We start from the raw sequence: 19,135 nt of genomic DNA, 5'->3' as shown, positions 1-19,135 counted from the left end.
CTTTGTGAACCCCTGTGATCTGACCCTTGCTTGCTCTTCTAGCCACCGCTAAGCCCCAGTCACCCTGGCCTTTGTGTTCTTTGCGCACGTTCAGCTTATTCAAGCCTTGCACTGTGTTGAACACTTTGCATGGAGCATGCCTCATCCCCCCTCCCCAACCTTCCCACACCAGTGCTTGGCATACATGATTCCTTCTTGGCGTTCTGGTTGCAACTCAGATGTCACTTTGGAGAGGACTTTCCAAGCCGTTCATTCAAAAGTAGCAACCTCTTCCCCTTCCTGAGGTCATTCTCTATCCCTGAATCTGTCTTGGTGTCTTCACCGCTCTTAGCCCTGCCTCAGAGTGTCTTTGTATTAGTCTTCCTGTCCCACTTTCCCACTGGAGTGTGAGCTGCGTGAGAGCAGGAATCATCTTCTTCGCTGCCGTGTTTTTAGCACCCAGAGCAGGGCCTGACACATAGTAGGCCTCAGCAAACTTTTGTGGGTTAACAAATGCTTACCCCCATGGAAGGCTGAACAATGTAACGTCTGCTGTGACACTTCAGAGACTCTAGACTATAGTACGTACTTACTGGCTTTTTATTTAAAACATCTAGATTTGAGGGGCGCCTGGGTGGCTCAGTGGGTTAAGCCTCTGCCTTCGGCTCAGGTCACGATCTCAGGGTCCTGGGATCCAGCCCTGCATCAGGCTCTCTGCTCAACTGGGAGGCTACTCACCCCCCCCCGCCCCGCCCCTGCCTGCCTCTCTGCCTACTTGTGATCTCTGTCTGTCAAATAAATAAATAAGTAAATAAATCTTAAAAAAAAAAATCTAGATTTGAGAGCAGTATATTAACTTTCCTAACACTGTCTCCTTGAGGCTTATCCTAGTGCGGCCTCCCAGATGGCAGGGGACAACTTCTGGGGAGAGGGAGCCTGAGATTTTACTGGAGCTTGGGGCAGCCCCTCCTTGGGTTAGCTGCTGGTGGACAGCTGCCTATGCCACACCCGCTTCCCTCTCCGACCTCCCATCTTCTTCTTTACCAGACATTGAAACCTTTGCCAAGTAGGTTACTGGACTGCCAGTACTGAGGACTTAGAGATCTTTGGCCCAATTTCCTGGTCGAATGTGCAATTTGTAGATGAGAAATGTCCTCATTTCCTGTGACTAGAGAAAAAAAATGAAAAAAAAAATGGGGCCAAAGTATTTAACCGCAGAAGGTAGAAAAAGCTGAAAAAAAAAAAGGGAGAACTGACAAAAACCTGGAGGTAAGGGGCAGGGAAGTCTAAGGGAGTGATTAGAATCTTGGCTGTATGTTTTCCTTCAGACACTCTCCAGCCTGCCCACCCCTGCCTTCTTGGACCACAGCGATCACCACAGACAACCCTACTACAGGAGAGCTCTGGCTGTGTGGTCAGATGAGAATTTCTGAGGAAGGGGCACAACAGCATCTTTTCCAGAAAGAGGAAGTGAAATAGTCAATGCCAGGTTCCCCTTTCCTGCTGGTCAGGTCCCCGAGTCAGGCTGAGCCAGCTCCCTCCACTCCTGTTTCCTGGTAGCAGCTCTAGGCCGCCGTCTGTGTTATTCATTAACCAGGCACTAATATTTCTGTTTACCCATCTGTCATCCTACAGCAGATTCAGAGAAGTCTCACAATCACACAGCCACCCGGATCCTCTTGGATCAGGCCCAGCGAGCCACATTTAGCCAGTGTTTATTATGTCAAAAGTCCTGTGCCAGAGTCTTGTACTATAGGTAGCCAGGGAGAGAGAAAATGTTCTCAAACAGGATGTGTTCTGTCTGCCACTTGAGCATACGTGCCGGGAGGTACTTCCAGTGATGCTGGCTTGCAAGAACTGATTATAAACCTCACTTTCCAGACCCACATTTAGCATCTCGATGTTGGTAGAAACCAGCACTCGGGGGAGTGTATATACCACGGAAACTGGCAAGTGCTACAAATCAGGGCTTTACCACCCCCCACCCTGCTGTTACCCATTCTACCAACCCCCTCCCCCACCAATCCTGAAACCTAGTTGTTAAACATTTTCTAGCACACGCTAGGGACATCTGTTTATCAAATAGATTTATAATAACTTAGAAGGGCCTCCTCTTGGCTGTTTGGTCCTTGGACAGACAATTCTAGTGAAAGAAGAAACAGTCCCTACTGTCAGGGAGCTACCAGTCTGATGCAAAGCCTGCATGCTTGCTGTGTTATGGTATGGTATGGTTCTTAGCCTGGCATGCGCATTTTCTCCTTGATCCTAATAAACATCTCCCTTCAGTGGTGGGCAAGGATACTGGAGTGATTGACTTAAGACAGAAATTAGACCATTCTGCTTTCTTGCTTAAAAACTCTTGAATGGCTTCCAAAGCTCTTAGAATAAATTCAGACTTCTATTTATGGCCTAAAAGGTTTGCATGGTCTGATCCCTGCTGACCTCCTTGACCTCATCTTCCGCAGCTCTCTCCCTAAGTCACTGTGTTCCAGTGCACTGGTTCTCTAAGTGTGGTCATGTTCACAAGCATCAGTATCACCTAGGATGGTTGGAACTACAGTCTCTTGGGTCCCATCCCAGACCTACTCATTCTGAAACTGTGGGGATGTGAACTCTCCACATGATTCGCATATATGCCCAAGTTTGTAGACCACTGCTTGAGCCCCACGCTAGCCTTCTGTCAGCCTTTAGGAAGCTAAGGTTTTCTCCCACCTCCTTCCCTTTGCATCAGCAGTTCCTGTTTCTGGAATGCTCTTTCCGTGGGCCTTCGTACGGCTACTTCTCATCATTCAGCTCTCTGCTGAACATCACTGACTCAGGAGAATCTGCTAAACTCCTTTAACCTCTCGTTAGACTTTCTCCCATGTTCCTATTTTAGTCCAGTTGTAAAAACCATTTGGCACATTCTGAAATTACCTTATTTGTTTACTTTTTTTTAACAATTTTTTCATACTAGAATGGAAGCCGCAAGAGGGCAGGTCCCTTGTCTGTTATGTATTGTATCCCTAGCCCTTGGAAAAGTATCTGGCTCATAGTAGGTACCAATACATATTTGTCGAACAAATGAATTATCAATTTCCCAGAAATGGGCTGTATATAAAATGACTTTTATACAGACCAACTACTTGTTAGTGAGTAGCAAAAACTTAACCCTGAAAATCTCAGACCAGGTCGGGAAATTTTCTTTCACTTTTGTGATTGGGAAGAGCAGCTGTGTCTCCGAAACCCTGGGAATCTCTGAGCTGGAAGGGGGTTAGCAGTTAACTGGCTCGACTCTTACCAGATGTGTGTTTCCTCAATGTCCCAAGATGGGTGTTTTCTATGTTCCATTTCAGTATTGCTGGAACTGGGGAGTGACTTCCTTGTTGAGTTATCTCAGTTCCATTTAAACAGCCCTGATAGGGCGGGGGCGCCTGGGTGGCTCAGTGGGTTAAGCCTCTGCCTTCGGCTCAGGTCATGGTCCCAGGGTCCTGGGATCGAGCCCCGCATTGGGCTCTCTGCTCAGCAGGGAGCCTGCTTCCCCCCCATCTCTCTGCCTGCCTGTCTGCCTACTTGTGATCTTTCTCTCTCTGTCAAATAAATAAATAAAATCTTTAAACAGTCCTGACTGTTTGAGAGGCAGCTCCGTGCTTCTTCTGCCCGTGGTCGTTGTTCTTCCCCATGGAGCTACTTAGAACGCGTCTTCCGTGTGATGGATCTCATCTTGGTTCAGCCACATATCCAGAATTCTCTTACTTGCTTCTCATGAGTCAATGAAAACAGCAGGCACTTTGGAGAAAGGCAGACCTGGATTCATGCTTCCTCTCACTTGCTGACCTTGAGAAGCTCCCTTAATCATCTCAGGCTACTTCTCTGGAACAGTATCTGGCTTTTATTACATGTCACTGTCATCAATCATCATTGTCATTATATGGTTTTAAATCTCCAAAACATTTTGGTTAATTCTCCTGGGCTTGATTCCTTGCATTAATGTCTTTTTTTCTTTTTTAAAGATTTTACTTTTAAGTTATGTCTGCACCCAGTGTGGGGCTCAAACTCACAATTCTGGGATCAAGAGTCACATGCTGTACTGACTGAGCAGGCCAGGCACCCCTGAGTTAATGTCTTTTTAAAAATGTGCTGCTCATGGGGCACCTGAGTGGCTCAGTTGGTTGAGTGTCTGACTCTTGGTTTCAGCCAGGTTGTGATTTCATGGAATGTGGGGTCCTTGGACTCCTCACTCAGCAAAGAGTCTGCTTGAAAGATTCTCTCCCTACCTCCACTTGCCCCCCCCAATAAATAAATAAATCTTCTTAAAAATGTGCTGCTCAGATGCTGAACATGCTACTGATTTAAGACATTAGTGAAGTGGGATTATCCTCAACTTGTTTAGACTCTATTTCTTTTAATGGCATCCAAAATCAAATTAACTTTTTTGGAAGGTGTAATACATCCCAGATGTACAGTCAGCAGGAAATCCCAGATTTCTTTCTCACACATTACTGTCAAAGCAGCCTATATAGTTGGCTCTCTAATATGTGATTTCCATCATTTTAAATTTCTACTTACTATATTTCTTCTAAGCAGAGGTATAACTGTGTTTCACTTGGTTCGCTATCTTAAAGCTAAGTGTTACTATAAAGTTTTTCAGCAATTTTGAATACACAGTCTGACTGGCGCTGCAGAATAGCCCCGAGAGGCGTCCGTCATCCTCGTGATTATGGTTTGGAAATAGAGGCTGGAGGTCGGGACTTGCTTAAGGCCATCCAGCTGGGAAGCAGGACCAACAGTGAAGTCAGAGCTCTTAGACCAGTCCAGTGGTGTTTGAGGAAGGAAAACGCAAAAGTGAGCTCTCCGTTGGGTGGCAATAATAAAGAAAATCCTTCTGGAGAAAGTGAATATTGAGTGGGGTTTTATGAAAGTGGAAAAAGTAAGCAGAAGTTGAGGGAGTGTGGGGTTGCACTGGAGGGGACTTAGAAGCAGGAAGGGTCTCTCTGAAGGATGCTTTCTTGGACAGATTGGGCCTCCGAGCTGGGCCAGTGACTCCTTTCCTGAGCTGCCTAGCATACTCACTGGGGAGCTTTTCAAAGCTCATCTGCTGTCCCACCCTTAAAGAGCCAGTAGACTGGAGGGGGCCATGTGTGCTATTTTTGTACGTCTGCATGCAGTTCTGCTGTATGACCTTTCTTGCAGACCACTAGGCTGGGGCTAGGGGCAGTTAACGAGAGAGTGGCCAAGGGGTCCTTATTGTGGAGAAATGGAAGGTGGGATTGGGCAGGGAGACAGGATAGAAGTAGGCAATGGAATGATAGGAAAAGAGTTCCTGGGACCAAAACTTTAGACAATAGGAAAACACTGCAGGTTTCTAAGCAGGAGAGTCACGTGGTTAGGCCCCTGTCCACCTGATGATGTTAAGTCAGGATTCACCTTTCACCCTCTTTCTAAGTCCCATCTCTGTTCACCAATGGAAACAGAATTCCACCCCCCATCCAATTCCACTCATTACACCCTGACCTTAAAATACTTCTGTGGTTTCACACGCATCACCCTCCCGCTGTGCTGCCGAGTTGGCTTCTTCCTTGCATGTTCACCCTCCCCGAACCTGTAGAAAAGCACAGAAATTGTGGACACTCGCTTCAGAGTTTTACCATCTTTATTTTCAATCTGCCAGTCCAGGTTGTCTACTCCTGTGCTAGTCTGTGTTGACCTCCGACTGGCCAGGCTGTGTCCTGACCCGTGTGGAGGTGCCACAGAGGGAGAAGACGAGACCCAGACTTCGGGCAGGTTTAATACGGGGAGACAAGATACACACGTGATGACTGGAGCATACTTACAAAGCGGCAGGTCAAAGCAATACAGTGTAAACCTAGATCGTTAGAAGGCACAGTCCTCAGTCCTCCCGCTTAGTCCTCTTGACTCATAGTCTTCCTGAGTCTTCCTTGACCTCATCTGGTGTTCTGGGCCATCTCTTTCCTGTTGTCTCCTTTCTAGTATCCACAGCTAGACCAGTGTCTAGGTGGTGTTTCAAGGTGTGTAGCAAGATTCATTTAGGACTCTGCTTCAGTCTGATCATCCCCAGCTCCCAACTATCTCGCAAGGACTGAATTTGTGTTAGCTACATTGCTTCCGAAACCCCAGTCTGAGAGTGCTTCTAGGCCTGACCATTTCTCCTTTTGTCCTGGACCTGTGCTCCTTTGGGAAGAAAACTTCAGTCAGAAAAGGATACCAAGCCGTGGAGAGAGATTTTTTACAGCCCCAGCAGTGGCTTGGTCTGCGGATTTCTGACCCTGGGACGGGAACCCTGCTGTCTCCCCCTCTCCCAGCCTGTTCAATGCCTGTGTCACCCAGAGTGCCTCCAAAGGTCCAGAGCACCCTTAGTCTGTGGTGAAGTCCGAACTCGGAGCTCCCTCTGCTTGACTCACACCCCTGTCCGCATTTGTCCCTTCTGCTGTCTCTTGGCCTCTGCGTCCCAACAGGGAAGAACCCCGATGCCGCAGGATCTGCAGCCCCTTTCCAAAGGCTCTGCGCACAGCTGACGAAGAGAAATAGAAAAGCAGGGGGTCCAGACTGGCATTGAGGGAACTGAGCACCACGGCTTCAGCCCTCCACCGGGGGCTCTTCGTCGTGAAAAACCCCACCAGGTGGGATATGTTGTAAGGCCCGAAGCACACCAGGAAATTAAGAAGCGTCACGACAGCCAGCCCTACAGCTCTGCGTCGCCTCTGGGCCCCCACGTGGGGCTGGGTGAGCATGATCCACACGAAGCGCCAGTAGCAGAAAATGGTGATCACCATGGGGACGAAGAAGAGGAAGAGGCACAGCTCCAGCCGCACTGAGAGCACCAGATTCAGCTGAGACTCGTTGAAGTTCTCGTAGCAAGTGATGCCGTCCTCATTCGTTTCATTTCGGGTTGAGTTCCAGTACTGACCGATGATCACAATGGTGCAGTGACCAAAGGACATGATCCAGGCCACCAGGGCAGCAATCACTCCGTACACAGGCTTGCGGGACAGCTTGTACTGCACAGGGAAAGCCACTCCCAGGTAGCGCTCGATGCTGATGCCCGCCAGGAGCCACGTGCTGCAGTAGATGCTGCTGTAGAAGCCGAAGCCCGTGAGGGCACAGACCAACTCGGGCAGATACCAGCGGAAGTTGTACGCGGCCTCGATCATCTTGAAGGGCAGCAGCAGCAGCAGCAGGAGGTCTGCCAGCGTCAGGCTGAGCAGGAGGATGTGGATGGGGGCAGGATGGGGCTGGCGGACGCGTCCTATGAAGGCCCGCAGGGCCAGGAGGTTGGCAGGGAGACCGGTGAGGAAGATGACGATGTAGGCCGTGAGGATGAGGGGGTTGCGCCAGGCGGTCATGATGGCTCTGGAAGAGGTTGGAAAAGGGCAGGGTCAGGAGGTCCCACTCCCAGCCTGCGGCCCCCCTCTCCCACCTCTGGTTCAGGATGGAGACATCCTCCCTGGTGCTCTCCCCTTCCCGGGCCAAAGCTTTCTGCTGCCGCCACCGCTTGCTCACACCACCTGCCAGAACTGCCCAGAGCAATTATTGACTTTGCCTGGGGCGGGATATTAAGCAGTAGTTATTACGTTTGCCATCATGTGTCTCTGGGGGGGACCAACCCTTGGCTTTCTCCTCTCCTCACAGATACAGGAAGCTACAGTTATCAGCTTCCACCTTTCCTTAAGTTCTTTACTAGAGATCTGCGGAGAGAAAAGGCAAGCCTCATCTCACGAGGGGAGGGCCGTGAGCTACCTCTCGGGAGAACCCAGGCCGTGAGACCCAGTGCCGGCTCTCCACCGGATCCCGCCACACGCCCAGGAAGCAGGTGCCTCGCCCCCCCCAACCCATCCCCCTACCTCCTCTTCCTCTCCTTTTGCAGAACACAGATTCTCCTCCGCCTTTTTCTCCCTTGACCGATGCCGGACTCTGGGACTTGTACTGAAAAGAGGAAGCTAAGGAGGTGTAAGGGAGGGGCAGAGGGAAGGAAGGGTGAGCCTGTGTTATCTTTTGGGGCTTGTCCCCTCAAAGACTTTAGAGCATATTCACGAAAGTCCAGTGTTTTGACTCTCAACAGAAGAACTCTTAACGGGGTCACTCAGGTTCCGCTTGGCTTGTAACCCTTGCTGCCCAAACACAGCCCGGCCCCTCCATCCTCTCTCTGGGCTTGAGGTCCTGGTCTGTTTCCTTGATCCCACCTCCACTGGCTCCTGTCTCCAGGTATGAGCCTCACAGCCAGTTTCTCACAGGCTTCAGGCAGCCCCCCCAGCACCTCCCCCTCTACTCCAGATCCTAGCATCACTTCCCAGAGCACAAGCACTGAGCCAGCCACCTTGCCTTGTCTTCGATCCAGAGAGATGGCTTCTTGGGATTAGTCCTGAAGGCAAGTCTGAAATCTTCTGGGAAAGAGGAACAGCACTTTAGCCACTGCTACTGCCCATTTCACACAGGAAAAAATTGTAAGGAACCCGCTGGTAGAAAGCTTTTATACTAGCACAAGTCATGTGACCAGAGAGAGGAAGGTCACTAATTGAACGCTGTCTCCTCTCAAACCTGAAGGATGGGGCACCGGCCAGCATCTTCAATCTCCCCCTAGAGATCCTTGCTCTGACTTCCAAACCCAGCTTCTCTGTCCCTGGGTCCTGAAGTATTTTTTCATTCCCAGGCATTTTTCCCATTTCTCAAGTCAGATGATCTTATCTTCTCTTTTCTAGGCAATTTCTTTTGTAATTCTTCTCATTTTCAGAAAAGAAGTTTCCTCTTTCCCTTTTAGTCTTCAGTTTTTTTCTTTTCTATGTGGTCTCTTGTCCTCTGCCCCCAACAGGTTTCTTTTGCTCTCCTGATGGAGACAGATGGGTTTCGCCCAGCCTGAGTCTTATTCTGGTGGAAATAGCATGGGTTTTAGAGTCATGCAGGTGTGGGCTCAAACCCAAGTCCCTTTCCTGGGGCCTTGGGGCAGAGGACTTTTCTGAATTTTAGCTTCCTTTTCGGTCAAGTGAGGATGGGAATACTTACTTCCCAGGGTTTCAGTGAGGCGTAGATGAGATAGCATGTATGAAGCATATGGGCCAGTGCTGAGTGCTTAGTGGGTGCCTGTAACTGGAAGCCTACTGGCAGCCTGAGAGAGAGTGAGCCACTTGCTGGAATATCCAGAGGCTGAGGGCACTGACGTGCTGTCTGACTTGGGGGAGTGTCAGGGATTCAGAAGGCGGGATGTGCCTGCGTGGCTTTCTACAGGGGAGTTGGACTCAGGCTCCCGTGTCTTTCCCCCAGGTGTTCCCTCTCCCTGTAGGCTGGGTCCAGCCTCTGAGCCACCCTTGCTCCTTTCTCACTTTTCCCCCTCTGTGGAGATCCAGGTTAGAAGCTCCTCGATTCCTGTCCAAATACACACATCTGAGGAAACCAAGTCAGAGCACGTTTTCCTCTTGACTTAGGGAATGGTTGTCCGTTTTGCCATCTGTGGCCTGATCCCTGCTCTCAGAATTCTTTCCCCGGCACTTAGACTCGCCCCCTGTTGTTTGCTCAGTCATTTCCTCAGTCAGTCATTAGTTTTGTAGCCTAGAACCCCGGGGTCCGGAGATCTTAATATTTAGCTTTTCTTTCTCTTCAGCTCTACTGTCCTCTAGAACCAAGGAGTTTGATCTTTGCATTTATCTCCTCCTCCCGGCACACACATGCACTTCCCAGATAAATGGGAACTAAGGAAGAGACCGTTCTCTGTTGCTTGCTACCAAAAATATTTGTGTCATTTTGCTTTTATGATTTTCTGCAACTATTCTTGAGGATCTGGATTTAATGGCCCAGCAGAAACTTCTGGCACACAGGTGTTGAGGAGTAGGACCACTGTTTTATTTCTGCATGTCCTTCCCCTGCTCTGTGCCTTCCTCCTGTCACTGGCATGTCACCTGTGTTGAAGGGGCCAGTGAACCCCATCCTCCACATTTGGGGTAGTTATGAAGGTAACATAATAAAGGAAACCTTGAACTCATGACTCACAACACCCACCTATGTCACAGGAAAAGGAAATGCAACCTCTCAGGCTGAATCAAGGGCTGAGCTTTCACAAAGGCAATGTCTTTCACAATCTCGTCCAAGTTGTTTTCTTTCATCACCATCATTACAACCCAGCTTTAAAATAGGAAGTTGGGCCCATTATTTAAAATTATATATGATCACTTTCTCTACTTCCTTTTTCACTGCTCTTATCCCCTGTCCACTCTAATCTGGGTTATATCCCTATTTTTCCATAGGATCTCTTCCTCCTAAGAATAGCAGTGATCTCTATGCTCCTAAATTCAGTGGACATTTTCTTCCTCTTTTATTAGCCTTCAACACAGTTTCCATAGCCTTCTTGAAAACATTCTCCTTCCATGAATTCTCCTATATTACGTTCTTCTGGTTTCCTAGCCTTTTCCCAGGTCACTTCTTAGTGACTTTCACTAGCCCACATTTCCCTGGTCATCCTCTAAATGCTCGAGTCCCTTAAGACTTGGTTCCAGGTTGTCTCTTATCCTGGTCCTATGTTCTCTCTAATCTGCTTTATGCATTCCTGCTGTGTTAATTACCATCTTCATAAAACCCAGTTTTGAATCTATTCTGGGCTCCTGTGAACTTTAACATTCACGTGTCCAAATGCCTGGGAGACATTGTCATTCGGATGTCTCCCAGGCACATCAAATTCAGCGTGTCCAGAGCTGACTTAAGACCTCCATCAAATGAGGCCTCCTTCTAGCATTCTCTGCGTTGGGGCATGGACTCTTCGCATTCCATCCCCTGAGCCATAACCTTGGAGTCAGTGCCAATACTGTCTTCTGCCTTATCCCCTCAGTACAGTCCCACATACTTCTCAGAGCCCATTGAAGGCATCCATTCCCGCCCATCTCCATCATCCTATCCTAATATAAGCCACGATCTGTTACCAGGAGGTCGGCAGGGGCCGTGACCAGCTCCTTCTCAGCCACTCACACCCTGACAGCTAATTCTCCATACTGTAGCTAGTGGGCTTAAAAGTGTCAAGCCAGTGATGTCACATTCTTGTTTAGAACCCTTTCTGAGGTTTCTTATAACCTTGTGGATAAACATCAAAACCCTTAACAAGGCCTATAAGGGCTGCCTGGCATGGCCTTTCCATGCCTCAACTCCTATCTCTCTTCTCCCTCCTTGCTCTCTAAGCTAGACCATCTCTCACTTCCGTGAATGTGCCACCTTTCCTCTGCCAGGGGCTCTTGACCAAGCCGCTGCCTGCAGTGCTCTTTATTTCTCATTACCTCCTCCACCTCCCTGGGCAGGCTCCAGCCTTCCTTCAGATACCCACCTTCTCCTTAAGAAAGCTGTCCCTGACCGCCTAGGTTCAGTTAGATTCTCTTATTGGATGTTCTCAGAGCACTGTTGCTGAATAGTTTTCTGTTCCATAGCCATTTTATAGTTTATTTATCCATTCACCTGTTAATAGACATTTGGTGTTTTGGGTTTTGTTTTTGTTTTTCAGTTTTTGGCTAGTGTGAACAAAGCTGCTACATACATTGTCGTTTAGGGCTTTGTGAAGATAGCTGTTTTCAGTTCTCTTGGGAAAATACCTATATTAGCTGGGCTCTGTGGTCATCTTTTTGCTTAATTTTTTAAGAAACTGCCCGTTTTCCAAGGTGGCTGTGCCATTTTTATTCCTCCGGCAGTGTATGAGCTTTCCAGTTGCTCCACAGCGTCGCCAACCCTTGGTATTTGTTAGTCTTGAGTTTTTGGCATCCTAATTATGTGGCATGGCACCTCATTGTGGTTTTAATTAGCATTTCCCTGATGACTGTTGATGTTGAACATATTTTCAAGTACTTATTGGCCATCTCTGTGTCTTTTGTGAAGTGTCTAAGTCTTTTGTCCATTTTTTAAAAATGAGATTATTTTCATATTACTGAGCTCTGAAAGTTCATTATTATGTTCTGAGTACTGCTCATCTGTTAGATATATGTATTCTGTTTTCTCCCACTGTATGACTTGTGTTTTCATTTTCTTAATTATCTCTTGAAGAACCAAAAACATTCGAATTTTGGTGAAGTCTAAGTTTAATAGAGTCTAATTCATTTAGTTTTCCTTTTATGTTTTGTGCTTTTATGTCCTATGAAATCTTTACCTACCTATCCAGTTCGAGACTTTATTTTCCTTTCTGAATTACCTTGATATGTTTACTGCAAATGAATTGATTGTATCTGAGTGGATCTGTTTCTTCTTCTTTTTTTAAGAGATTTTATTTATTTATTTATCACTGAGAGACAGAGAGAGAGAGAGCACAAGCAGGGGGAGTGGCAGGCAGGCAGGCATGCAGAAGGAGAGGGAGAAGCAGGCTCCTCGCCAAGCAAGGAGCCTGATGCAGGGCTTGATCCCAGGACCCTGGGATCATGACCCGAGCTAAAGGCAGACGCTTAATCAACTGAGCCATCCAGGTGCCCGGAGTGAAACTGTTTCTTGAATTTCTGTTCTGTTCTAGCAATCCTTTCTCTTTCCTTTCCTCATTTCCACACATCTTGGCAGCAGTCTCAAAATCAGGAGGTGTAAGTTCTCTAGCTTTGTTCTTTTCTAAGATTGCTTTGGCTCTTCCAGGTCGTTTGCACTGCCATAGAAATCAGTTTCTACAGAGAAGCCTGCCAGGATTTTGATTGGGATTGTGTTGTATCCATAGATCAGTTTGGAACTGTTGACACCAGGATCACATTGAACCTTCCCGACTGGGAACATGACATAGCTCCATGATTTAGGTGTTAAATTTCTCTCAGCAGGAGAGAGCTTTTACACATCTTTTCTTACATTGATTCCTAAATAATTTATTTTTGGTGCTCTTGCAGATTTAGGTTTTTTTTTAATTTTGTTTTCTAATTATTATATTGTAGCATCTTTTACGATTCCTTCACAGCAAATATCGCAGTGTGTTATAATCCATTTATTGTGTGAGGATTTGCTTAATGTGCATCTCCCTTGGAGGCTCTCCACAAAGGTGGCAGAGGAAATGGCTGTTCTGCTCACCATTGTATTCCCAGGGTCTGGCAGAGAGCCTGGCACATACTAGACACTTGATAATTATTTCCTGGATGATGTGTGGATGGATAAGTGGAAGAATTGTAATGGAGAGAAATCGATTTTCAAAAGCTCGGAGATCTTGGTTTCCAGCTGCCTCATTTTATCGTCTTTTGGGACTGTCCTAAGAAATCCCAGGCAGGAATCACTTGAGAGCTCTTTCGTAGATTAAGACACTCCTACTTTTGCAGGAAGCTGCCAGGATCTTCCCTCATTGCCAGTATTGATAAATCAGGATAATATACCTTTATGACCTAGATCCTGCTTGGCAGATACAAGGGCATTGTGGATAAAAAAATATTCGAAAGTGAAGGGAAATGCAGGACTTCAGCAGTAGTGGCACTAATGGTAAATAAAGAGCTATCGTTTCATCCATTCGTTCAACAAATATGTGTCTGTTCCCTCAAACGTGGTGGGATCTGTGCCAAACACCAGGATATCAGGGTCACAAAGACAAACATGGTCTCACACTCAGAGAGGGTGGTTATATGCTGGTGGAGAGAGATGGGCAAGAGCGAGCAAATATGCAGATGGGAGTCATTTTGCAGAGAGAGACACTGAAGGAAATGAAGCCAGGCAGTGGCAGGGAGAGTGGTGACTGCATGGCAGGGATTTCTTTGGCCAGAGGCATCGGAGAAGTCATCTCAGTGGTTACTGTTAGCTGACGTCTGAGAGGCTGGGCTGAATTCTGGGGCGGGCCACTGTGAAGTTCCTGCAGAGGAGTCGTCTGGCCTATGGATCTGGCAGGTGTGCAAGAAGGCAGAAAGCACCCCTGGAGGGGGAGGGGAAGGGGACAGAAAGGCCAGTGTGACCGGAGTGTGGTAAACCAAGGCTGTGACAGTGGAAGACTAGATGGGTTTCAGGAGGGACTTGGGATTCCATCCGTAAGCAATGGGAATCCCCTTCTGGGCCGTAAGAGGAGAGTGACGTGATGAGATTTATGGTATAAGAAGACTGGGACCGTGTGGGGAGTGGTCTCCAGAAGGACTGGTCTCCAGAAGTTGAAAACAGAGAGAGAGAATAGAAATGCATTGCGACCGTCCAGGGGAGGACCGATGATGGCATGGATTCAGGAGAATGTGGCAATGTAGGCAGAGAAGATCGGCTGGGATTTGGGATCTGTAACTTTAAATAAATGCCACTGCAGGAAGAGCACAGGATGCCAGAGAGACGGGGAGTGAGAGAGATGGTTGTAGACCAGTAGTCTGCCTCCAGGTGGACTCGGATGTCACTGCTGTCCTGGGCCAGCAGAGTTCACCGTCCTTCATTTGTGTGTTACCCTTTTTGAGCCCCCGCAGTGGCCTAATGAAGGTGTGGAGGTGACAGCTGATGACCTCCGCCCCCTTGCGTGTCCTCTTTTAGTTGCCACTGGCCCAGCCTCGCCCGCGGTTCCGGTCAACAGCGGTGGCCTCCAGTTCTACACCTTTGCCACCTGCATCCCCAGCGCTGTTGCACCACTGAGGAGGAGGCACAAGGAGGAGTAGCCCAGGCCTAGCTCCTTGGGAATGTTCTTCAGGCTTATCCCTGTTGGCCTTCTCAGTGGGCAGCGTGGGTTTTGCGGCCCACTGCTTGTAACGTGCCCCAACCTCCCTCTGCGGAGGCCTCTCCTTCCTTCACTCTGTCCAGCCGTTTGCTGTTCATCAGATCCCATTTCTGGTCAATAATACCAGCTGTGGTGGCTGGGTAATGGCCCCTCCAAAAGATATCCACGTCCTAATCTCTGGAACCTGTGAGTGTCACTCTATATGGTGAAAAAGACCTGTTGGGTGTGATGAAGAAGCCTACGATGGGGAGGTTATCCTGGATAATCTGTGTGGGCCTTAAAGGTGATCACAGATATTCTTTCAGAAGGAGGCAGAGGGAGATTTCAGACAGCAGAGGGGAAGACGGTATGATCACCAGGCGGAGACTGGAATGAGGTGGCCACAAGCCAAGGAATGTCAGCAGCCACCAGGAGTTGGACGAGGCAAGGAATGGGTCTTCCTCAGACCAGTGATACTGGTTTTGGATGTCTGGCCTCCAGAATGGTGAGAGGCACAGTTTATGTTGTGCTGAGCCACCGCATTGGTGATAAAGTGTTATAATGGACATAGGAAATGGGCACACCAGCCAACATTTTCTGCTCATTCTGTGAGTCTGTGTATCAGGTACTGTGCTAAGAGGTTTACAAAGATGAACTCATTTAATCCTGAAGACGTTCTGTGAAACAGACTCATGAACACAGAGAACAAATTAGTGGTTGCCGGAGGGGAGAGGATGTGTGGGGATGGACGAAATGGGTGGAGGGGATTAAGAGGTAGGAGCATGCGGTTAGAAAATAAATAAGTCACGGAGATGAAAGGTGCAGCATAGGGAATATAGGTAATAAAGAGAATTCTGTGAGTTTGGCACACTCGTCCCCATTCTGTAGATGAGAAAACTGAGGTGTGGTGGAGTTAAATAATTTGCCTAAAGTCAACTGGTAAATGGAAGAGCTGAAATATGAAATTGGGAGCCAGACTGTCTTCACCACTGGACTCTGCTCTGCCTTGTGCCAGGGGAGGGAGTTCCAGGTCAGAACTGGCTCCCCCAGCAACCCCTGAAAGTCCTCTAGATCCCGCACAGGAGGATACAAGGGCACAGGCAAGGGTGTAAGATCATGTCATCTGCTTCCCACAAGGAGTGTCTGCATGGTTTCCAGGCTTCTTGCTTTTGGCCTTCACTCTTTCCCTGAACCCATGAGGAAATGACCTCCCACACCAGTTTTCTAGGATCCTGGCAACTCTCAACTTGTCACATGATCTAGTTCATGCTCTCACCCCAGATCCTGGATGCTGTCATCTCTTTTGCGCGCGCTCTCTCTCTCTCTTTTTTTCCAAGATTTTATTTGTTTATTTGAGAGAGAGAAAGCATAAGCAGGATAGAGAGTCAGAGGGAGAAGGAGAAGCAGATTCCCCTGCTGAGCACAGAACCTGATGTGGGGCTCTGTCCCAGGACCCTGAGATCATACCTGAGCGGAAGTCACAAGTCAGATGCTCAAGCAACTGAGCCACCCAGGCGCCCCCGTCAGATGCGGTCATCTTTCATCCATCCCTCCTTCCCTGTCTTTAACCACTTTGGAAATGCAGGGGAATAGAGGGGAGGGAGCATCTGCTGTTGCTTTCTACTTAATTTTCTGTGTCATCTAGCACTTGTGAGCATGAATACTTATAAAGATCTGGATTTTTTAAAAAAATTTATTTATTTATTTGACAGAGGGAGAGAGATCACAAGCAGGCAGAGCAGCAGGCAGAGAGAGAGCGGGGGAAGCAGGCTCCCCACTGAGCCGAGATCCCAGGACCCTGAGATCATGACCTGGGCCAAAGGCAGAGGCTTAACCCACTGAGCCACGCAGACGCCCCTATAAACATCTGGATTTGATGGTGAAATAGGACTCAGAACTTGGGAGGAGACTGTTCCTTTATTCCTGGAATCTTGACGAGGTGGTCTGACCCCCTGCCCCCTTCTCTATCCTCTGCCCCTACAAAACTGACCTTCAGACCCAGAGCAGGACTGAAAATCTCCCCACCCTCTGTCCCCTTGGCTCCACAGGGCTTCTAACCAAGACACCAGATAGCTTTCAGGGGCACAGGCCTCCTTTGAAACAGCAGAAGGCAGCTGGCTCGGACTGCCTTTCAGTGTTAACCCTGAGCAAAGGAGGAAGAGCAGAGAGTCTTCAGAAATGAAAGTGGTACAGATTTCCTCAGTAAAACTGGATGTGGTTGCAATCTGGTGGTAGCTGATCTTGCAGAAGCTATGCTGACTTGGGGCCAAACTGATGCTCCATGTTCCTTTTCCCAGCCCAGCCTTCCCTCTGCGTTCCTCCCCTTTGCCTGCCTCTGTCACATAGGCCACTCCTCTTTCCCCCGCTAGATGTGGCATCACAGGAGCTGCCCGGGTTTCCGTCCGGTTTGAAGAATCTTGGGAAAACTCTGATTACACCACTGATCCTCCAGAGGCTTGGGGGAAAGTGTCAGAAACTCTTGGGTGGGGAAAGCAGTAGTACATGTTGTTTAATAGTTGGAATTTCCCAGGAGAAGGGAAAGCCCTGGTTTTCTTAATGCAAACTGTAGAAAGTAGAGTTTCTGTTTATCAAAAGCGGAAATTGGTTAAAAATAGATTGAGAAACAGTGATGCAGTTGATGTAATCCTTTACTATTAGCTCTCAGAGAAGTTTATTTGAACTGAACTCTTCTGCATGTTGAGCACCCTCCCCCTACCCACCCCAAGCTCCTTCCATTCCTCTCCAGAGGAATTCAGGTCCCTCAGTGAGCAGTGAGGCTGTTGGGAAGAGAACGGGATGGGAACGTGCAGATGGGGTCTTGGTTTTTGGGGTTTCCCTCTTCTCCCCTGGGCCCTTGCTCTGCCATGATAGGAAGCCACAGCGAATTAACAACTTAGCCTCCCCTTGTGTCTCAAGAAGTCTTTGTCACATATAAAGCTAAAAGTGTTATGTCTCACCTGAGCCTAGAAACCCAAACCGCAGGGGCTTAAACACACACGGGTTTCTTTTCGTCCATCACATGAAGGAGACAGGGCCAGGGCAGCTTCTCAGAAGCAGCTCTCAGCAGCCTTGGCTCTTAGCTTTCTTCTCCACCAGCCCTAGATTTGACTTGCTGCTTCATGATCTTACAAAACATCTACATTCTGAGCAGAAAAATAGGGGGTGGAGAGTGGAAAGAGCAAAGGGACATGTGAGCTGAACCTAAACCTTGAGAGGCTTTTAGAACAGGTTTAGGTTCACAGCAAGATTACACAGAAGGCACAGAGATTTCTCTTACGCCCCATGCACACATAGCCTCCTGCATCATCCAGAATGATACGTTCGTTACCATCGATGAACTGAAGTTGACACATCATTATCAGCCAAATCTATCCCTTTTTAAATCAAGATAATGCTGGCTTTTCTAGAAGCCCTACTCAGCAGACTTCTTTTTTCTTATTGGTTAGTCCTGTATCTCATGACAACTCCTGGCTACAAAGCTGTCTGGGAGAGTGATTATTAACCGGGCATTTTCCCAACCTGACAAAATTGGGTAAGGAGGGAGGGGAGAATGCCAAAATTATAGAAATCTTGAATAGCACATATGGAGGAAAAGTAATTCTAAAACTAAAATATCTATGATGACCACAGAAAGGGGTAAGATTTTCCAAAGCAATCTACAGATTCAGTGCAATCCCTATCAAAATACCAACAGTATTTTTTCACAGAACAGAACAAATAATCCTAAAATTTGTATGGAACTGCAAAAGACTCTGAATAACTAAGATAACCTTGAGAAAAGAGAAAAAGTTGGAGGTATCACAATCCCATATTTCATGACTGCTACAAAGGTATAGTAATCAGAATAGTATGACACTGGCACAAAAAAAGACACATGGATCAATGGAACAGGAGAGTCCAGAAAGAAATCCATACTTACATGGTTAGTTAACCTAGAACAAAGGAGGCAAGAATATACAAAGGGGAAAAGACAGTCTCTTCAACAAATGGTGCTGGGAAAACAGACAGCTACATGCAGAAGAATGAAATTGGACCACTTTCTTACACCATACACAAAAATAAATTCAAGATGGGATGAAAGACTTGACTGTGAGACCTGAAACCATAAAACTCCTAAAATAAAACATAGGCAGTAATCTCTTGGACATCACGCTTCACAACATTTATGGATATGTCCCTTCGGGCCAGGGAAAAGAGAAAAGAAAATTAACTATTAGAGGGGCACCTGGGTGGCTCAGTTGGTTAAGCCTCTGCCTTTGGCTCAGGTCATGATCTTAGGGTCCTGGGATCAAGCCGCTCTCTGCTCAGCCTTCTTCCCCCTCTCTCTCTGCCTGCCTCTCTGCCTACTTGTGATCTCTGTCTCTGTCAAATAAATATATTAAAAAAAAAAATAAACTGTTGGGACCACACCAAAATAAAAAACTTTTGTACAACAAAGGAAACCATCAACAAAACAAAAAAGGCAACTTAGTGCCTGGGTGAAGGTATTTGCAGTGATACATTTGGTAAAAGGTTAATTTTCAAAATACATAAAGAATTCAATGCCAAAACAAAGAATCCAATTTTAAAAAATGGGCAGAGACCTGATCA

The 19,135-nt window shown here is 47.5% G+C and overlaps 1 protein-coding gene across 1 annotated transcript; it reads right to left on the bottom strand.

Annotated features, from left to right (window-relative positions):
• Window positions 1–6,332: 6,332 nt before the first annotated feature.
• Window positions 6,333–7,322, bottom strand: LOC308358308 (free fatty acid receptor 2-like; the record flags this gene model as incomplete). The annotated part of the gene is made up of 1 exon (XM_080828474.1): window positions 6,333–7,322. The coding sequence occupies one exon, from the start codon at window positions 7,320–7,322 to the stop codon at window positions 6,333–6,335; it is 990 nt and encodes a 329-aa protein (XP_080684600.1).
• Between the last annotated feature and the right edge of the window lie 11,813 nt (window positions 7,323–19,135).

Source organism: Martes martes (genome assembly GCF_963455335.1).
Source record: "Martes martes genome assembly, chromosome: 17".
In the NCBI taxonomy this organism is placed as follows: Eukaryota; Metazoa; Chordata; class Mammalia; order Carnivora; family Mustelidae; genus Martes; species Martes martes.
This window is presented reverse-complemented; position numbering and strand designations above follow the sequence as displayed.